Below are 21,506 nucleotides of genomic sequence, written 5' to 3' on the forward strand. Positions count from 1 at the left end.
AAATCAGGAAAAGCGAAGTCAAAGCCTAAAGTGAAAGTGAAAAAGTGAAAGTGAGACAGATTTTTTGTTTGAAGAATCTTTGAGTGTTATGATTCAAACAGGAACTGAGGAGCTGTTTCTGCAAGGACAGGACGTACTTCTGGACGGGTAAGTGCTAATGCCGTTTTATGAAATATAAATATATATATTTTTTTTTTTGCAAAAAAATATATATAATTATTTTTTTATTTTTTAAAATTTGCAATGAAATGTGTGGTTTGTTTGTGTGTATGTGTTGGTTTGTTTGGTTGTGTGTGTATATATATATATATTCCATGTCAGATATATATATTTTCCATGTCAGATTATATTTTCCATTGTTTTATTCAAATGGAATGGAGTAGAACAGCAAACACACACATGGCCACTGCGCCTGCTACTTCTCTTCATTTCCATATGAAATAGCCATTGGGTGCTGTTCAGGGGAGGGCAGGCCTACAACAATGGCCGGAGTTGAATGGAACAGCACTTCACCTTAGTGACTGTTCCCTCTGCTCTATATCTGGGGTGGCAGGGTAGCCTAGTGGTTAGAGCGTTAGAGCGTTGGACTAGTAAACGAAAGGTTGCATGTTCGAATCCCCAAGGTACAAATCTGTCGTTCTGCCCCTGAACAGGCAGTCATTGAAAATAAGAATTTGTTCTTAACTAGGTAAATAAAGGTAAAAAATAAATGCAATACATATCTGTTTATTTTATGTGATGATAAATACAAATATTTTTTAAATGTTTTCTTTCACAGTGATAGCGACTCCGACTGGGAGCCCCCCCCCCCACTGCCAAGCTGCCCGCTCTACCTCTGCCCCCAGTGGTGTTCATATGCCACAGTTCATTACTGTAGTTATGACTGTGCCTCAGGGCCAAAAGGGCACATCATGGAGGCGTCGTTGTGTTCTGTGTCGCATGAACGGCACCACTTGTTCAGTTTGCCTCTGCTCTACATCAGAAAGAGACTGCTATGGGACATGGCACAGGCAGCAAAATATTGTGTCGAGGACTTCCAATTTTTACTGTTTTTTTTAATATTTATTTTCTAATATTTTTTTAAACATTTTTTTTGTGTGTGTGTGTTACAATTGCTTTTTGATATGTTGTATATAGTTATTTGCACTGTTGTATATAGTTATAGGTAATTTCACCAATTCGGCCAATTGGGTACATTTGGGCAACTTGTGGGACACCTGAGTGACTTCATGCTACATGTCATGTAGCTCACCCATTCCTGAAGTTATCAGTCTGAAACTTTGCACACCCACAGTTGCCCTCTTGTGTTATCCATCAAAGTGATCTCCAGCATCATATCCGACTGTGTGGCTATTCTAGTACATGTGAAAGATGATGCTACAACAATAAAAAACAGAAAACGTATGCTCTTTCTTTCTCTTTTCTTCCACCAGATCTACTGTGTTATATTCTCCTACATTCAATTAACATTTCCACAACCTTCAGAATGTTTCCATTCAAATGATACCAAGAAAATGCATATCCTTGCCTCTGGGGCTGAGCTACAGGCAGTTAGATTAGGGTATGTCTTCAGGCGGAAATTGAGAACAAAGGGATCAATTAATTTTATGACATTCCATCCTGGGGTTTTACTATTGAAATGAAATAAAATATAAATTAAAAAACGTTCATGAAAAATCGTGGGACTCTTATTTTGAGATTGGAAATGCAGGACTTATTTTGGCATGACAAATCGAGGGACTCTTATTTTTCGAAATCGGTAATACAGGCCTCTTATTTTGAAGTGTGTTATGCTGGATGTAACTCTGAGCAGGATGCTAGATGTAACTCTGTGCTGGATACTGGATGCTGGATATAACTGAGCTGGATGCTGGATGTTGTTAACTCTGGATGTAACATCCAGCATCCAGCTCAGTGTCACAGCCCCCACTGATCATCAGCTTGAGCTACACTGAGTGTACAAAACATTAAGGGCCTCTTATTTTGAAGTGTGTTACATCCAGCTCAGAGCTGGATGCTGGATTCTGGGTGTAACTAAGCTGAGCCGGATGCTTGATGTAACTCTGTGCTGGATTCTGGATGTAACTAAGCTGAGCCGGATGCTGGATGTAACTCTGTGCTGGTTCTGGATGTAACTAAGCCGAGCCAGATGCTTGATGTAACTCAGCTGAGCTGGATTCTGGATGTAACTCTGAGCTGGATGCTGGATGTAACTCAATATTAGGAAGGTGTTCTTTATGTTTTGTACACAGTGTATATCCCCTCACCTGCTTTGTCCTTATCCCTCACTATTCTCATCCCATTTTCACAGATCCCAAACAGGGGCGGATTGGGACATGAATTCGACCCTGGCATTTTATCCAGCCCACACCACTGCATGTGTCACCATCTTTTTTTTACAATCCATGACCATGGCGGTTTAACTGATGACAGAATCAGAGCTGGTCTCTTTGCTCTTTGCTAATGCCATGTTTTACGTTTAATGTGAGTTTGCTTGACCTCAGCTCAGCCTATCAGCAAACACAACAAGCTCTCACACTCTCACATCAGAATTAAACGTTCATCCATGTTTCTCGTACAGAAAATGTTGAAGTTGTTCCAAACATCACATTTTGAAGTGTTTAAAGTTAAGTTTAGGCATTAACTCAGAATTCTAAAGGTTAGGTATTAACTCTGAATGTTTAAGTTTAAGGATTAAGGTTTGGGATAGGTTTAAAATAAAAATCTGAAAAACTACTTTCTATTGCTGGATTCAGACATGGATGGACCTCGACTACAGACTTGTATCACGGGTGACCTGGCTGAGAAAACCGGGCTGGCCCATCTTGATAGGCGGGCAGGCCGGCCATTTCCCATTGATCAGCCAAAGGCTCATTATAGATTTGGGCTCAAATATTTTGTCTTTAAAATATGCCCATATCATCCTTTTCATTGTTTTATTTTGATATAAAAATATGTATATTTGTGAGTGTCAATTTCGACCAGTCCACCCTCAAAAATGTTTTGTCTAGCCCATATGGCATTTGACAGAATTGCCAGAAGGCCCGTCTGCCCCTGCTCCCAAATCAGTGGCTTCTGTCTAAGACAGCCTCTCCCTCCTATGGTGACAGCTATATTTAAGCCAACTGATAATCAATGCCATTATGCACAGTGCCATTCTAAGAAGCTCCAGGATTTTTTATTTAGTCGATTCCAGGTCTTGATTTGCCAAGAAAGAGTTAAGAAATTATCTATTCTAGATTTAATGTAGGACTGGTTTTGAAGGTGAAGGATGAATTATGCTATTAAACAGCGCACCCTCCACTCTTTCCTAATCATGAACTCATCTTTTAGAGAAATAAAAATTACCAAAAGGGACTTACAATGACCCATAAGACTTCTTAGTGATGTAAATGTAAAGCATTACTGTTATGTCATGTTTGTAAGGTAGCGTACAGTTTTCAGGCTAGGTTGACATAGGAAGAAATATTTAGGATACGTTCTCATGAGGTCATTGGTGAGAAAATGGGGAGAAACAAGGGTTTTACTCTAATATTACAGGCAGCTTTGATGAAACTGCTTTAAAACTATGTGTTGACATGTCAGTGGTGAGTTTGACTTTCTTGTAAACTTGACAGAGACACTTTATAGCTAAAGGAGGTTACTCGGAACTGTTACGACTGCGAACAATGGGCTCCTGTGTTGTGACCTCTGAAAAGTCATGATTGCAAATGTGATAGTCATGGTTTTGTAGAATATGCACATTTGACAGTTAAACCATATGTTTGAGTTTGATTGCAGCCTGTTATGAAGTTATTAATTTTCAATTGACAGACAAAACTGCATGACATACCATACTGACATGACATACCATACTGACACATAGCCTACTGGGCACCGGGCTTGGTGTTTAGACCGAGGGTGGTTCTCCCATATGGTCAAGCCATTTGAAAACTTTTCTGCAAAATGTATGGCATTTTTGTCATGTAGCCAACTGCAGAAACTTCCCTTTCTAATTATGATAGGCCTACATCTCATCACTCACACAGTCGAGTCATCGATGTTCGATTCCAATCTAGCAGGATCAGTCAGTCAAGACATGACTCAGCACCACACACCTATCAGTTATGCTCTTCACAAGCATTAGACTCCCGTTACCTCGAGTTGATTAGACTGCAATATTGATATCCACTAATATTATACTAGGTGCAATATTCAATATGTTTTTTTCAGTTGTGCTCTTCAATATTAATCCATGTTATTGTCAAATGTAATATTCCATATTCCATACAGGCCTACTTGTCATTTAAAGTGTGACTATCTCAGGCTATAACTTAGCAGTCACAATTATTCAAATATGCTGATACTATCCTGGTTACACTTACACTAAATATACAAAAGTATGTGGACTCCTTTGCTGACAGGTATATAAAATCGTGCAAACAGCCATGCAATCTAAATTGACAAACATTTGCAGTAGAACGGCCTTACTGAAGGAGTCAGGGACTTTCAACGTGGCACCGTCATAGGATGCAACCTTTCCAACAAGTCAGTTTGTCAAATGTCTGCCCTGCTAGAGCTGCCCTGGTAGAGCTGCCCTGGTCAACTGTAATTGATGTTATTGTGAAGGGGAAGTCTAGGAGCAACAACGGCTCAGTCGCGAAGTGGTAGGCCAGTCAAGCTCACAGAACAGGACTGCCAAGTGCTGAAGCCCGTAGCGCCTTAAAATCGTCTCTCCTCGGTTGCCACACCCACTCATGAGTTCCAAACTGCCTTTGGAAGCAACGTCAGCACAATAACTGTTCGTCGGGACCTTCATGAAATGGGCTTCCATGGCCGAGCAGCCGCACAATAGCCTAAGATTGTCAGGCGATGGGTGTAGCTGGTATATGAAGTCAGGCGCAGGAGAGCAGAGATAAGTGAACAACGCACTTTAATAAAGGCAAATGTACAAAGTAACAAACCCAATGTGCGAACAAAATAACGGTTACCACTAAACACGGGTAAACCAGCACCCGGGAATAAACCAGCCGGAAACGTACCGACCTAACAATAAACAATCACGCACAAAGACATGGGGGAAACAGAGGGCTAAATACACAACACATAATGAGGGAAATGAAACCAGGTGTGTGGTAAAACAAGACAACACAAATTAAAAATTAAAAATGGATCAGCAATGGCTAGAAGACCGAACATCGCCCGAACAAGGAGAGGCATCGACTTCGGAAGAGGTCGTGACAAAGATGTATTTTACATTTTTTACATTCCCTTTAGTTCCAGTGATGGGAAATCTTAATGCTACAGCATACAATCACATTCTACACAATTCTGTACTTCAAAATTTGTGGCAACAGCCTTCCCTTTCCTGTTTCAGCATGACAATGCCCCCATGCACAATGTGAGCTCCGTACAGAAATGGTTTGTTGAGATTGTTGTGGAAGAACCTGACTGGCCTGTACAGAGCCCTGACCTCAACCCCATCAAACACCTTTGGGATGAATTGGAACGCAGACTGTGAGTCAGGCCTAATTGCCCAACATCAGTGCTCAACCTAACTAATGCTCTTGTGGCTGAATGGAAGCAAGTCCCCATCTTGTGGAAAGCCTTCCCAGAAGAGTGGAGGCTGTTATAGCAGCAAAGGGGGAACCAACTTCATATTAATGCCCATGATTTTGGAATGAGATGTTTGATGAGCAGTTGTCCATACACTCTTGGTCATTTAGTGTATGTCACCCTTTGTTATTGTAGCAAGGATTTAGAATCAATTCACCATCCAGCGCTACTCTCATAAGACCCCCTCTCTCTTCTCGGCTCCCCTAGTTAGAATAAGCAGAGAGGGTACTTGTCAGATGGACACTGGCATGATATCTTTACTGGCGTGATATGCACAGCAAACAGCAACAGAGAACATTTGCTCATAATGAAAACAGTGATACAACAGTTTCCACTTGCACTCAAACTCAAGATGTACCCCAGTGACTTACTGTACTTTTACTGTTATTACAATGAGTAACAGCCCATCAATTTCTACACTCTTGAATGGACGATTGAATTGCCAATTGATCCACATCATCATTCCTACAATAGAATGATGAATACAACAGAATACAATAGAATACAATACAACAGATGACTTTGATAATAATTAAATTAATTTATTTGTGTGATTTTTTTCGTTTTGTTGTGATAACCAGTTGTATAATCTTCCATCACCCCTGATCCAACAGTTGATGAAGAATGCCATTGTGGGAGTCAACTATTTATACCTAACCTTACCTGGAGTTGAAGTTCAGGTTTCCTGAGTTCCTCCACCTTAACTGTCTCTCTGTCCCCTAACCTGCTTCTCCACTTTGCTCTCTAGGTTCTACTGGGATTTCACCATGTTGATGTTCATGGTGGGCAACCTCATCATCATCCCAGTGGGGATCACCTTCTTCAAGGACGAGACCACCGCGCCCTGGATCATCTTCAACGTGGTCTCTGATACCTTCTTCCTCATGGACCTGGTCCTCAACTTCCGCACAGGCATTGTTTTAGAGGACAACACTGAGATCATCCTGGACCCCAAGAAGATCAAGAGGACGTACCTGAAGACCTGGTTTGTGGTGGACTTTATCTCCTCCATCCCTGTTGATTATATCTTCTTGATCGTGGAGAAGGGGATCGACTCTGAGGTGTATAAAACAGCCAGAGCCCTGAGGATCGTGCGCTTTACCAAGATCCTCAGTCTGCTGAGGCTGCTCAGGCTGTCCAGGCTAATTCGCTATGTCCACCAATGGGAAGAGGTAAGCTGGGCTCTAGAACTTACTTTGTCCAATAGCAGGAGGAGATGGGATTTGCAATACTTTTCTATAATTTACACAGGCCAATAGACGCGTGGGTTGTTATTAAGCAACAAAATCGTTGTTATTAAGCAACAAAATTGTTGTGTGTGCAAATTCAGGGCAAAACAACTGTGAACTCAAAATAATTAATGACAACATGTAACAACATTCACAAGCATTATTTTCGTGACGTTGTCAGGCAGCCCGTCTATGAGAGGCTACACACTATGGGTCAAGTACTTGCATTGACCAATGGAAAGAGGGGGTAGGATGGACAAGGCATAGGCCAGAATCCCTTTTATAATACAATTTCAAGGCAGCAGTAGCAAGAATAAAACACAAGTGAGTCAGATTGAACATCATCAACCCATCCTATTTCTGGGAAGTGTTTTTCCAATAATAGGCAAGTCTCACTATCACAGGCCTTCAACACTGTTGTCTCTGTACCAGAAGTGATGTATATCAGCAGGATGCTGAGATTCACAGCTTTGCTTTCTCAGCAGTCAGCGGTCATCATCACAGCATTGGGCCATGGAGTGCAGCCAGTCACATATAGCGACAACATGAAAGACAGCAGTTCATGTTCAAAGGAAAAGAACATGAAAACAGCATACCCACAACAAAGAGGGTTTTGAATGAATTCCTGTGATCAGCAGCTGTCCAGACAAGCAGTATGGCTTATTAGTCACACAGTCTCGCTGTCTTCATGTATATTTCCTGTCTTAGATCAAAACCAAACATCCCATTTGATCAGCATGTGTGTTTATTGACGGTCTTGAATCTGAGGTGTGAATGTTAATGAGATTGGACTGCCTAATACAGCACAGGGGAACTTCTAATGGTGCCTTCATAGACAAACAGCTCTATTACACATCTCTGACAGGAATAAGTCAAGTTTCCATTCTACACTGGATAATCTATTTATATTAAGGATACAGTGCATTCGAAAAGTATTCAGACCCCTTCACTTTTTTCCACATTGTGTTACGTTGCAGCCTTATTCTAAAATTGCTTAAATAATTTTTTATCCTCATCAATCTGCACACAATCTGCACACAATACCCCAATTATGACAAAGCGAAAATAGGTTTTAAGAAATGTTTGTACATGATTGATTGTACGTGATTTGGAAAGGCACAAACATGTCTATATAATGCCCCACAGTTGACAGTGCATTTCAGAGCATAAAACCAAGCCATGAGGTTAAAGGAATTGTCCGTAGAGCTCCGAGACAGGATTGCGTTGAGGCACAGATCTGGGGAAGTGTACCAAAACATGTCTGCAGCATTGAAGGTCCCCAAGAACACAGTGGCCTCCATCATTCTTAAATGGAAGAAGTTTGGAACCACCAAGACTCTTCCTAGATCCAGCCAGCTGGCCAAACTAAGCAATCGGGGGAGAAGGGTCTTGATCAGGGAGGTGACAAAGAACCAGATGGTCCCTCTGACAGAGCTCCAGAGTTCCTCTGTGGATATGGGAGAACCTTCCAGAAGGACAACCATCTCTGCAGCACTCCACCAATCAGGCCTTTATGAGAGAGTGGCCAGACGGAAGCCATTCCCCAGTAAAAGGCACATGACCGCCCTCTTGGAGTTTGCCAAAAGGCACCTAAAGGACAGACCATGAGAAACAGACCAGATTCTCTGGTCTGATGGAACCAAGACTAAACTCTTTAGCCTGAACGCCAAGTATCACGTCTGGGAGAAACCTGGCATCAACACTACGGTGAAACATGGTGGTGGCAGCATCATGCTGTGGGGATGTTTTTCAGTGGCAGGGACTGGGAGGACTAGTCAGGATCGAGGGAAAGATGAACGCCGCAAAGTACAGAGAGATCCATGATGAAAACCTGCTCCAGAGCGCTCAGGACCTCAGACTGGAGTGAAGGTTCACCTTCCAACAGGACAACGACCCTAAGCACACATCCAAGACAGCGCAGGAGTGGCCAGACGGAAGCCATTCCTCAGTAAAAGGCACATGACAGCCCTCTTGGAGTTTGCCTAAAGGCACCTAAAGGACTCTCAGACCATGAGAAACAAGATTCTCTGGTCTGATGGAACCAAGACTAAACTCTTTGGCTTGAATGCCAAACATCACGTCTGGGGGAACCGAAGACATGGATGTCGATTAAGGCAGCCCCCCCCCCCCCCCCGCACCTCTCTGATTCAGAGGGCCTGGGTTAAATGCGGAAGACACATTTCAGTTGAAGGCATTCAGTTGTACAACTGACTAGGTATCTCCCGTTCCTTTGTTTTGTAGGTGTTCAGAACAAGGTTAAGGGCTTAAGCTTAAGCTTTGTTGTAGAGCGTTTCACACAAAATCCAGGGAGGGGCCAGCTGAGTATAACTGTATCATCTGCATATAAATGGATGCGAGAGCTTCCTACTGCCTGAGCTATGTTGTTGATGTAAATTGAGAAGTGCGTGGAGCCTAGGATTGAGCCTTGGGGTACACCCATTGGTGACAGGAAGTGGCTGAGACAGCAGATGTTTTGACTTTATGCACTGCACTATTTGAGAGAGGTAGTTAGCAAACCAGGCCAAAGAGCCCGAAAATAAACTAATTCTCCTTAGCTGGCCCACAAGAATGGAATGGTCTACCGTCTCTAAAGCTTTGGCCAATTCAATAAAAATATCAGCACAACATTGCTTAGAATCAAGGGCAATGGGGACATCATTGAGGACATTTAAGGTTGCAGTGACACATCCATAACCTGAGCAGAAACTAGATTGCATTCCAGAGAGAATACTATAGACATCAAGAAAGCCAGTCTGTTGATTATTGACAAGTTTTTCCAACACTTTTGATAAACAGGGCAAAATAGAAATAGGCCTATAACAGTTAGGATCAGCTAGGTCTCCCACTTTAAATAAAGATCGAACCGTGGCTGCCTTCCAAGCAATGGGAACCTCCCCAGAGAGGAGGACCTTACTTACGAATGTTTTTAATAATGTATGTGTTTTGGAAAACTAATGAATTTGCACGTTGATTCATGTTCGATGAAGATGTCCATGTCTGTTTTTATATCAATCATTGACAGGTGTGATCTTTGAAATGGTTATGTTCAGTGGTAAAAAATGTTGCAACAAATACATTCTAAAAGCTTTAACAAGAGCAAGGTATTGTGTTTCATTTGAAAACAGCATCACATTTTGTAAAAGCAGAATATTTCAGGTCCTCCTACCTCCCTAACCTTAAAGAAGAAAGGGTCTAAACCATCTGACCCAGATGTTTTTTTGTGGTCATTTAACTTCTTGGTGACAGGGGGGCAGTATTGAGTAGCTTGGATGAATACGGTGCCCAGAGTAAACTGCCTGCTACTCTGTCCCAAATGCTAATACAGTATATGCATATGTTTAGTAGTATTGGATAGAAAACACTCTGACGTTTCTACAACTGTTTGAATGATGTCTGTGAGTATAACAGAACTCATATGGCAGGCGAAAACCTGAGACAAATCCAAAAAGGAAGTGGGAAATCTGAGGTTTGTAGTTTCATTTACAGTGCCTTGCGAAAGTATTCGGCCCCCTTGAACTTTGCGACCTTTTGCCACATTTCAGGCTTCAAACATAAAGATATAAAACTGTATTTTTTTGTGAAGAATCAACAACAAGTGGGACACAATCATGAAGTGGAACGACATTTATTGGATATTTCAAACATTTTTAACAAATGAAAAACTGAAAAATTGGGCGTGCATAATTATTCAGCCCCTTTACTTTCAGTGCAGCAAACTCTCTCCAGAAGTTCAGTGAGGATCTCTGAATGATCCAATGTTGACCTAAATGACTAATGATGATAAATACAATCCAACTGTGTGTAATCAAGTCTCCGTATAAATGCACCTGCACTGTGATAGTCTCAGAGGTCCGTTAAAAGCGCAGAGAGCATCATGAAGAACAAGGAACACACCAGGCAGGTCCGAGATACTGTTGTGAAGAAGTTTAAAGCCGGATTTGGATACAAAAAGATTTACCAAGCTTTAAACATCCCAAGGAGCACTGTGCAAGCGATAATATTGAAATGGAAGGAGTATCAGACCACTGCAAATCTACCAAGACCTGGCCGTCCCTCTAACCTTTCCGCTCATACAAGGAGAAGACTGATCAGAGATGCAGCCAAGAGGCCCATGATCACTCTGGATGAACTGCAGAGATCTACAGCTGAGGTGGGAGACTCTGTCCATAGGACAACAATCAGTCGTATATTGCACAAATCTGGCCTTTATGGAAGAGTGGCAAGAAGAAAGCCATTTCTTAAAGATATCCATAAAAAGTGTTGTTTAAAGTTTGCCACAAGCCACCTGGGAGACACACCAAACATGTGGAAGAAGGTGCTCTGGTCAGATGAAACCAAAATTGAACTTGGCAACAATGCAAAACGTTATGTTTGGCGTAAAAGCAACACAGCTGAACACACCATCCCCACTGTCAAACATGGTGGTGGCAGCATCATGGTTTGGGCCTGCTTTTCTTCAGCAGGGACAGGGAAGATGGTTAAAATTGATGGGAAGATGGATGGAGCCAAATACAGGACCATTCTGGAAGAAAACCTGATGGAGTCTGCAAAAGACCTGAGACTGGGACAGAGATTTGTCTTCCAACAAGACAATGATCCAAAACATAAAGCAAAATCTACAATGGAATGATTAAAAAATAAACATATCCAGGTGTTAGAATGGCCAAGTCAAAGTCCAGACCTGAATCCAATCGAGAATCTGTGGAAAGAACTGAAAACTGCTGTTCACAAATGCTCTCCATCCAACCTCACTGAGCTCGAGCTGTTTTGCAAGGAGGAATGGGAAAAAATTTCAGTCTCTCGATGTGCAAAACTGATAGAGACATACCCCAAGCGACTTACAGCTGTAATCGCAGCAAAAGGTGGCGCTACAAAGTATTAACTTAAGGGGGCTAAATAATTTTGCACGCCCAATTTTTCCGTTTTTGATTTGTTAAAAAAGTTTGAAATATCCAATAAATGTCGTTCCACTTCATGATTGTGTCCCACTTGTTGTTGATTCTTCACAAAAAATACAGTTTTATATCTTCATGTTTGAAGCCTGAAATGTGGCAAAAGGTCGCAAAGTTCAAGGGGGCCGAATACTTTCGCAAGGCACTGTATGTCCAAATGCCTCCTTTTTGTTCGCACCTTTTGTTCACAAATCCAAATTCACGACGCGCAGGCCAGACGAAAAGTAAAACAATGATATTACAGTTCGTAGAAACATGTCAAACGATGTATAGAATCAATCTTTAGGATGTTTTTAACATAAATCTTCAATGATGTTTCAACCGGAGAATTCTTTTGTCTTTAGAAATGCAATGGAACGCAGCTACCTCTCACGGGAGCGCGCCTGACTGAGCTCATGGCCTTCTGGCAGACCCCTTACTCAATCAGCTCTTATTCTCTCCTCCTTCACAGTAGAAGCCTGAAACAAGGTTCTAAAGACTGTTGACATCTAGTGGAAGCCTTAGGAAGTGCAATCAGACCAAATTTATACTGTTTCTTGAATAGGCAAAGAGTTGGAAAAACTACAAACCTCAGATTTCCCACTTCCTGGTTGGATTTTTTTCACAGGTTTTTTGCCTGCCATATGAGTTCTGTTATACTCACAGACATCATTCAAACAGTTTTAGAAACTTCAGAGTGTTTCCTATATATACCCACTAATAATATGCATATCTTAGCTTCTGGTCCTGAGTAGCAGGCAGTTTACTCTGGGCACCTTATTCAACCAAGCTACTCAATACTGCCCCCAAGCCATAAGAGGCTTTAATGGCTAGCTCAGAATATGAGGTGTTAATGGCTAGCTCAGAATATGAGCTTTCCAAAAGTTGTTTATATATTGGAGTCAGCATGCCAGACTACCTGGCCTGATGACTCCTTGCTGTCCCCAGTCCACCTGGCCGTACTCGTGCTCCAGTTTCAAATGTTCTGCCTGCGGCTATGGAACCCTGACCATTTCACCAGATGTGCTACCTGTCCCAGACCAGCTGTTTTCAACTCTCTAGAGACAGCAGGAGCGGTAGAGATTGGCTATGAAAAACCAACTGACATTTACTCCTGAGGTGCTGACCTGTTGCACCCTTGACAACCACTGTGATTATTATTATTTGACCCTGCTGGTCATCTATGAACATTTGAACATCTTGGCCATGTTCTGTTATAATCTCCACCCAGTACAGCCAGAAGAGGACTGGCCACCCCTCATAGCCTGGTTCCTCTCTAGGTTTTTTCCAAGGTTCTGGCCTTTCTAGGGAGTTTTTCCTAGCCACTGTGCTGCATTGCTTGCGGTTTGTGGTTTTAAGCTGGGTTTCTGTACAGCACTTTGTGACATCAGCTGATGTAAGAAGGGCTTTATAAATACATTCGATTGATTGATTGATATTATAGAGCTCATTAATTTCGGGAGCCCAGATAATTTATTTATGAATCCCATCATTGGATGGTTCGGTAGTTGGGTTTCCCCAGGGACTCCATAGGCCAGCATAGCTTACCTACACTACATGACCAAAAGTATGTGGATTAATATGAAGTAGGTCCCTCCTTTCCATCTTTAAAAGCTTACACTATAGGGAAGGCTTTCCACTAGATGTTGGAACAGTGCTGCAGGGACTTGCTTCCAATCAGCCACAAGAGCATTACTGAGGTCAGGCAGTGATGTTGGGCGATTAGGTCTGGCTCGCAGTTGGTGTTCCAACTCATCCCAAAGGTGTTCAATGGGGTTGAGGTCAGGGCTCTATGCAGACCAGTCAAGTTCTTCCACACCGATCTCGACAAACCATTTCTGTATGGACCTCGCTTTGTGCACAGGGACATTGTCATGCTGAAACTGTTGCTACAAAGCTGGATGCACAGAATCGTCTAGAAAGTCATTGTATGTTGTAGCATTAAGATTTCCCTTCACTGGAATTAAGGGGCCTAGCCTGAACCATGAAAAACAGCCCCAGACCACCAATTCCTCCACCAAACTTTACAGTTTGCACTATGCATTCGGGCAGACAGCGTTCTCAGATTTGTTCGTTGGACTGCCAGCTAGGCAGTGGAGATTGCATGGCTGTGTGCTTGATTTTATACACCTGTCAGCAACAGGTGTGGCTGAAATAGCCCAATCCACGAAGCTCAGGAGGTGTCAAACTTCCTTTTGTATATATAGTGTATGTTGTAAATATAGAAAAAAGGAGTTGCCTGGTAATGTGTATGTATCTTTCAAATCTTGGGATGTTCTCAAACCATTGCTGTCCATGATATTGGCATGGGTATGGATTGCACATTTAGATCATTGTGGGGATGCAAAAGGCCACCCTCGAGATTGCAAAGCATTATTGTGTAATATTTCAGTATGGGCATGCCATTTTGATTCCCAGTTACAATGTTTTTTAATTTTGTGCCAAATATAAATTGTGTGAGTAGTAATAGGACCACAGCTTAGTTGACATTGTTTAAGGAATATACAGTATGGCTGAGGGTTTTGCAAAAAGTGTTTTAATCATATTAATGAAATTGGAGCCAATACCCATATGTTCCAAGACAGACCAAGAGGTATGACCATTCTAGTCTATCGAAAGCTTTTTCTGCATCAAGAGATACAGCCCAAGGAGCTGTTGTTTCTGATGAAGGATCTAAGATATGTAATAGTCGACAGAGGTTATCCGAGTATAAACACTTTATAACAAACCCGCTTGGTCTGTGTGGCCTAATTTGGGTAAGTCTCGAGACGACAACATTTTGGAAAACAGTTTTTTATCTGTATTTGTCTAAGATAGGGGGCAATAGTGAGAACACTGGGTGGTATCCTTACCTTTTTTTCATAAAAGTGAAATTAGTGCTCTATTCACATCTCTCCCAAATGAACCTTTGTGAACTGCTATATTAATCATTTTGAGCAATAGTGGACCTAATTGATTACAACATTTTTAATAGACCTCAGGAAGAAATACTGTCCCATCCAGGTGATTTGCCTTTATTCATGCTATCCAATCCCCTTTTTAATTCATTGAGAGAGATTTAAGCTCCCAGCAAGGTGGCTTCCTCTGTTGAGAGAAGAAGAGTTCGTAATTATTTTAGAAAGTACCTAGTCTGGCTTGGTGTGGATTTACAATCAGAGATGTACAGTTCTTTATAGAAGCTTGAGAATCTTTGACTGATGAATTTGGGTTCTGACAGTAATTCCCCTGTTCCAGATTCAATAAATTCAATCAGTTAATTGATCATTACTGCATAGCGTGTTGGCCAGTAAACAACTGGGACAATTACCATGGAAGTAATGGTTGAGTCTGACTTGATGGATGGCAAATTCTGCTCTCTGCCTGATCAATAAATATGTTCTGTCTTGACTTTGGAAAGAGTAATAGCTACCTGGTCTGAAAAGAGTTTGTTGAGAACGCTTTAACGCAGTTAACGTTTGCATTATTTTTAATAAAACCTTTGGCAGCATCCCATAGTATCCAGGGGTCATCGACTTAATTTTTATTGATCATTATGAATTAATTTAGTCACATTTCAAATCGATCAAAGAACGTTTGATTCTGTAGTAATGAAATGTTGAAATGCCATCTTCTGGCTTCTTTAGGAGATTCCGAAATGTGAAGTTGTCAGTATTAAGCGTAGTGGTCAGACAAGCTCATATGTTGAAGATAGAACTAGAGGTGTAGATAATACTATGCAATCCATTCGTGAGAAAGATTTATGGCTGTTTGAGTAATAAGTGCACTCTTTTGATTCAGGATTATGTGCTCACCAGGCATCAATAAGGTTGTAATCAGAGAGTATATACTGGAGAGCCTTGGTTGTAGTTGTGATAAAATGCGTCTTGGTGAGAGGTGTAGGAGTCAGGCGCAGGAGAGCAGGGATGTGGGGAGCAGGGAAGCGTGTTTAATAATTTAGTCCACCAATACAAAACGGCACAGACAAAAATCCCAAAACTACGCTCTCGAATACTCAGAAACTCGTGCAAACGCACGGAGGAACAAACACAGTTCCGACACTTTACACACACGTGCATAATAGTGAAAAACAACAAACATCAAATACAATCGAGCGCAATACACACAAGTCTAATCCTGCACGAATTAAGGCTGGTAACAGGTGCCCTATATACACACAGAAATAAACGCAATTGAAACCAGGTGTGAAAAGGAACACAGACAAATCAACTAGAAAAGGAAAAAGGGATCGGTAGCGGCTAGTAAGCCGGCGACGCAAGTCGTGACAGTAGTTGGTCTTTGTTTTGAATGTCCAAAATGGCATTCATGCCTTTCTCAATAACCAGATGGAATTCAGTTAATTCTAACAATATGCTGTTCAGAGAATCAAAAAAACATAGGATCATATGAATTTGGAGTATACTCATTAATAAAGGGAATTTTCTTTCCATTATGGAAACATTTAAGGAAATTGATTCTGCCTTCTTTGTCTTCACCTCTACCCAAGAAAGTTTGTTAGAATCATTATGATTACAGCTTCAGTTTTGTTTGGGGCTGATGAAAAAGCAGCAGCTTGTAGAAATGACTATATAAGTGTTTTTGGAGCAGGTGTGTTTCTTGGAGCATTGATTGATTTATAAATATTGTTTCTCTTCAAACTGGAAACCACATATCCTGAGGCCGCATTTATTGTAGATGGGGATTTTAACAAAGCAAATTTGAGGAAAACGCTACCGAAGTTCTATCAACACATTGACTGTAGTAGCCGTGCTGGAAAAACACTCAACCACTAATATTCTCTATTCCGGGATGCTGACAATGCCCTCCCCTGCCCTTCCTTTGGCAAATCAGATCACAGCTCCATTTAGCTCCTCCCTTCCTATAGGCAGAAACTCAAACAGGAAGTACCCGTGCTAAGGTCTATTCAATGCTGGTCTGACCAATCGGAATCCACGCTTCAAGATTGTTTTGATCATACGGACTGGGATATGTTCCGGGTAGCCTCGGATAACAACATTGATGTATACACAAACATGGTGACTGAGTTCATCAGGAAGTGTATAAGGGATGTTGTTCCAACTGTGACTATTAAAACCTACCCAAATCAGAAACCATGGATAGATAGCAGCATTCGTGCTAAACTGAAAGCGCAAACCACCGCATTTAACCATGGCAAGGTGACTGGGAATATGGTCAAATACAAAGTGTGTAGTTATCCCCTCCATGAGGCAATCAAACAGGCAAACGCCAGTACAGAGACAAAGTGGAGTCGCAATGCAACGGCTCAGACACGAGACATATGTGGCAGGGTCTACAGACAATCACGGATTACAAAGAGAAAACCGACGTCTTGCTCCAAGTCAAGCTAAACACCTTCTTCGCTGCTTTGAGGATAGCACAGTGCCATCAATGTGGACCTCTACCACGGACTGTGGGCTCGCCTTCAATGTGTCCGACGTGAGTAAGACATTTAAACGTGTTAACCCTCGCATGGCTGCCGTCCCATATGGCATCCCTAGCCGCAACCTCAGAGCATGCGCAGACCAGCTGGCTGGAGTGTTTACGGACATATTCAATCTGAACACTGAACTAACTTACTATCGCCCTGTAGCACTCACTTCTGTCATCATGAAGTGCTTTGAGAGGCTAGTTAAGGATCATATCACAGCTACATTATCTGATACCCTAGACCCACTTCAATTTGCTTATCGCCCGAATAGATCCACAGACGATGCAATCGCTATTGCACTGCACACTGCCCTACCCCATCTGGACAAGAGGAATACCAATGTAAGAATTCTGTTAATTGACTATAGCTCAGCCTTCAACACTATAGTACCCTCCAAGCTCATCATTGAGCTCTGGGTCCTGGGTCTGAACCCCGCCCTGTGCAACTGGGCCCAGGACTTTGACGGGCCGCCCCCAAGTGGTGAAGGTAGGAAACAACACCTCCCCTTCACTGATCCTCAACACTGGGGCCCCACAAGGGTGCATACTCAGCCCCTTCCTGTATTCCCTGTTCACCCATGACTGTGTGGCCACACACGTTTCCAACTCAATTATCAAGTTTGCAGATGACACAACCATAGTAGGCCTGATTACCAACAATGAAGAGACATCCTACAGGGAGAAGGTGAGGGCCCTGGCGGAGTGGTGCCAGGAAAATAACCTCTCCCTCAACGTCAACAAAATTAAGGAGATGATTGTGGACTTCAGGAAAAAGCAGAGGGAGCACGTCTCTATCCACACTGTAAAGGTGGAAAGCTTTAATTTCCTCAGTGTACACATCACTGACCATCTGAAATGGTCCACCCACACAGACAGTTTAGCGAAGAAGGCCAAACAGCACCTCTTCAACAGACTGTCCTGGAGGGCAGACTGCCTGCCCTCCAGGACACCCACAGCACCCGATGTCACAGGAAGGCCAAAAAGATCATCAAGGCACGGCCTGTTCACCCCACTATCATCCAGAAGGCGAGGTCAGTACAGGTGTATAAAAGCTGGTACCGAGACACTGAAAAACAGCTTCTATCTCAAGGCCATCATACTGTTAAATAGCCATCACTAGCCGGCTACCACCCAGTTACTTAACCCTGCACCTTAGAGGTTGCTGCCCTATATACATAGATGTGGAATCACTGGTCACTTTAATGATGGAACACTAGTCACTTTAATAATGTTTACACACTGCTTTATTCATTTCATATGTATATACTGTATTCTATTCTACTGTATATATTTCTTAATTCCATTATTTTACTTTTAGATTTGTGTGTATTGTTGTGAATTGTTAGATATTACTGCACTTTTGGAGCTAGGAACACAAGCATCTCACTACACCCGCAATAACATTGCTAAATATGTGTTTGTGACCAATAAAATTTGATTTGATTTTATGCCACATTTCTGTTGATTTTGAAGAATAATGTGATAAATACCTTACAAATCTTTGAACTGTCCTACTTTATCAATATAAAATGGAAAAGACCCATTAATGTTTTGTGGTCATTTGATAATTAGAAAATAAAAGATCAAGCATTTTAACCTTCAATCATGACTTGAAAAAAGTGTTGCACATCTCCTGATTATGTGATGTGTGGTACCATTTCATGTTTCAGAACACCTCAGGGTGAATGTTTCAGTACACCTTAAATCTGTCCCAATACCCTCACAACCATGTGTTTCAATCCTCCAGCAAAGTTAAGGTGCTGTCTCCTTTAAGGTATTGGCAGCTCAGTTACCACTAGTTTTAGTGTTTTAGTGTTACAAAACACTACATTTTTAACAGTGACAAGCCACTGCATTTATTTAGATATGTGTGCACTGCGGGTAAATTATACACAAGCAGAAACAGCTGTGCAGGCACCTTGAAAAACACCCACATACAGTACCACCCAAACACAGGAAACACAGGTGCCTCGGTAACACAGGGAGTTTGTTTTTAATTGTAGGGCTTTTGAGACAAAGCTGGAAAGAGGTGATACAAAAGGATGCTTGCTTGGCCTTTTTCACCACAGATATTCCAATACAGTCACTTGGAGAAACAGCAAAGGGATACATTCCAGCCTTCTGTTGTATATCAGAGCAGGTTCTAATTTTGCATTCAGTTAAGCTTTAAACCCACGGGTTGGCGTGAGTGAGGTCTTGTAAGATGACTGAATCGCCTGGCTAACACTCTGTTGGAGCTCTACATTGTAAACAACAGTCGGGAGCATCTCTTCTCTCCCCTGTCTTCGTAGAGGGGTGTTAATGGCCTAGTTACTATATAGGGCAACTTCTCCTGTCTCAGGTGTGGTAGCCTTTTGGTCTTATGTTTTTGGGGGCTTAATTGGTTCTCCTGCAGGGTTTTTCTGGAACACACACGCATGCACACTTGCACGATAGGGAGACAGGCCCTTTGACCACAGCCAAAGGGCCACAGCTGAGAAGTGTTTACAAGGCTGTGACCACAACACCAGTGCATCACTCAGGGCTGGGTGTTCTAAACAAACACTCACCATAATAGGACAAGCCTTGGTCTTGGAGAGGGAAGGAAAGGGGAGGGAGGGAGAGGAGGAGGGGTGAGTGGAGGAAGGGAAGGAAGGGAGAATGAGGGAGGATAGCTGTCTTATGTCTGATTGATTGAGATTTTTGACATTCCATACTTACTGTATCTCTCTTGATCATGTTCATCTCAACAGAGCTATTAGTGCCTGATGAGTGCAGGAAATTAGTGTCATCATCACAGAAGTTATTTGGTGTGCTTCATTTCTCAAGGTAACTTACGAAAATGCAACAGCTGTGAGTTCAGAAAAGCAACTGTGCATAATCGGTATCGGCAAACTTACTTACTGAATTTCGATAACTAATCCAATCATGAATCCAAATCCTGTCCATATCCTGTTGTAACCAGATAATGCAAATAATGTAATCTGGCTCCATCTTTTTAAATGTTTTATCATGTGTTCATTGTCTTTGTTAACGTAAGCTAAATCCATGTGAAATTGTGACTGAATAAGGTGTTACACACCACTGACTGTCCTCTCTTTCTGTCCCTCTCGTGACAGATCTTCCATATGACCTATGACCTGGCCAGTGCAGTGATGCGTATCTTCAACCTGATTGGTATGATGTTGCTGCTGTGTCACTGGGATGGCTGTTTGCAGTTCCTGGTTCCCATGCTGCAGGATTTCCCCCAGGACTGCTGGGTCTCCCTTAACAAGATGGTGGTAAGTGCTGCTAATGCCATGTTCAAAACAACTGGGAAAAAATATTAGGTCAAATCATGATGTCAGTGATCTTCAGGTCAGAAAGTGGCGCTCGCAAAAGAGGCCCAAGTTCTCGAGTTGGAATTCAGAGTTGGAATACCGCTCAAATCGATTTTTCCCAGTCTGAGTTCTCAGTTGTTTTGAATGCACTGAAGTTAGATATCGAGGATTTCCGAGTTCCCCTTTCCCAGTTGTTTTGAACACGGCATTAATACACACTCTAGAGCGGGAGTGTCAAAAGATTTCCCCCAAGGTCCGCATTCTGTCTTCAATGAGGTCCGGAGGGCTGCACTGAAAATAGGTTACATTCCCTCGCGGTCCAAATTTGCTAAACATAGTCCTGTATCAATCGTTTTTTTTTTTTTTTCGCTCCCTGACTGTCTAGCTTTCATTTCTGTGATTATTGTGAGCTGGACACAGTCAAGAGACTGTATGAATTTAAGTCCACTATAATTTCTACAGTTTCGATTTGGTTTTAGTAATTTAAAAGTATACTGGGTTTTGTTTTCCCCGCGGGCTGTATGTTTGACAACCCTGCTCTAGATTTTAGATCCATTCCGTACTCTAGGAGCCTGTTCCCGTACACCAGACTGGACTCACTGGACATACGTTTGGTATTTTACGTTAATGTTTGCATCTCCGAAAGTATGATGTGTTACATTTTCTCTGGCTACTGAAGACAGAAGGTTACGTAGGAGCTGCGGCAATTTTAGCATATAAATATTGGTGGGGCAAAAAATATATATATTGGGGTGTGCATGCCGGCAAAATCACTACACAACACAACACTAAACAATACATGAATCACACTATAACGGTGACAAACGGTACCCACAAACTGTTAGGACCAACATAAAGCTGTCCCAACAGCAGTACCAACAGCAGTCCCAAAACCTTACCACTGCTACACCTGGCTATCAGCGGAGCCTTGTCCGCTTGCCCTGCGGTAGCAGAGAGAACAGTACCGCTTGCTGAATAGTGCCGCTTGCCACACGGCAAGCAGAGAGAACAGTCTATGACTAGGGTGG

General features: G+C 42.2%; 1 protein-coding gene across 1 annotated transcript in view; it reads left to right on the plus strand.

Annotated features, from left to right (window-relative positions):
• Positions 1-21,506, plus strand: part of LOC110508592 (potassium/sodium hyperpolarization-activated cyclic nucleotide-gated channel 2) — a 102,309-nt gene that overhangs the window by 25,847 nt on the left and 54,956 nt on the right. The window contains exons 2-3 of the mRNA XM_021589263.3: positions 6,344-6,767; positions 20,278-20,439. Of these exons, the coding sequence (XP_021444938.3) occupies positions 6,344-6,767; positions 20,278-20,439 (586 nt within the window). The remainder of the gene's footprint in view (positions 1-6,343; positions 6,768-20,277; positions 20,440-21,506) is intronic.

This window comes from Oncorhynchus mykiss, chromosome 1, assembly GCF_057628025.1.
Source record: "Oncorhynchus mykiss isolate SJ-2025 chromosome 1, ASM5762802v1, whole genome shotgun sequence".
Classification (NCBI taxonomy): domain Eukaryota; kingdom Metazoa; phylum Chordata; class Actinopteri; order Salmoniformes; family Salmonidae; genus Oncorhynchus; species Oncorhynchus mykiss.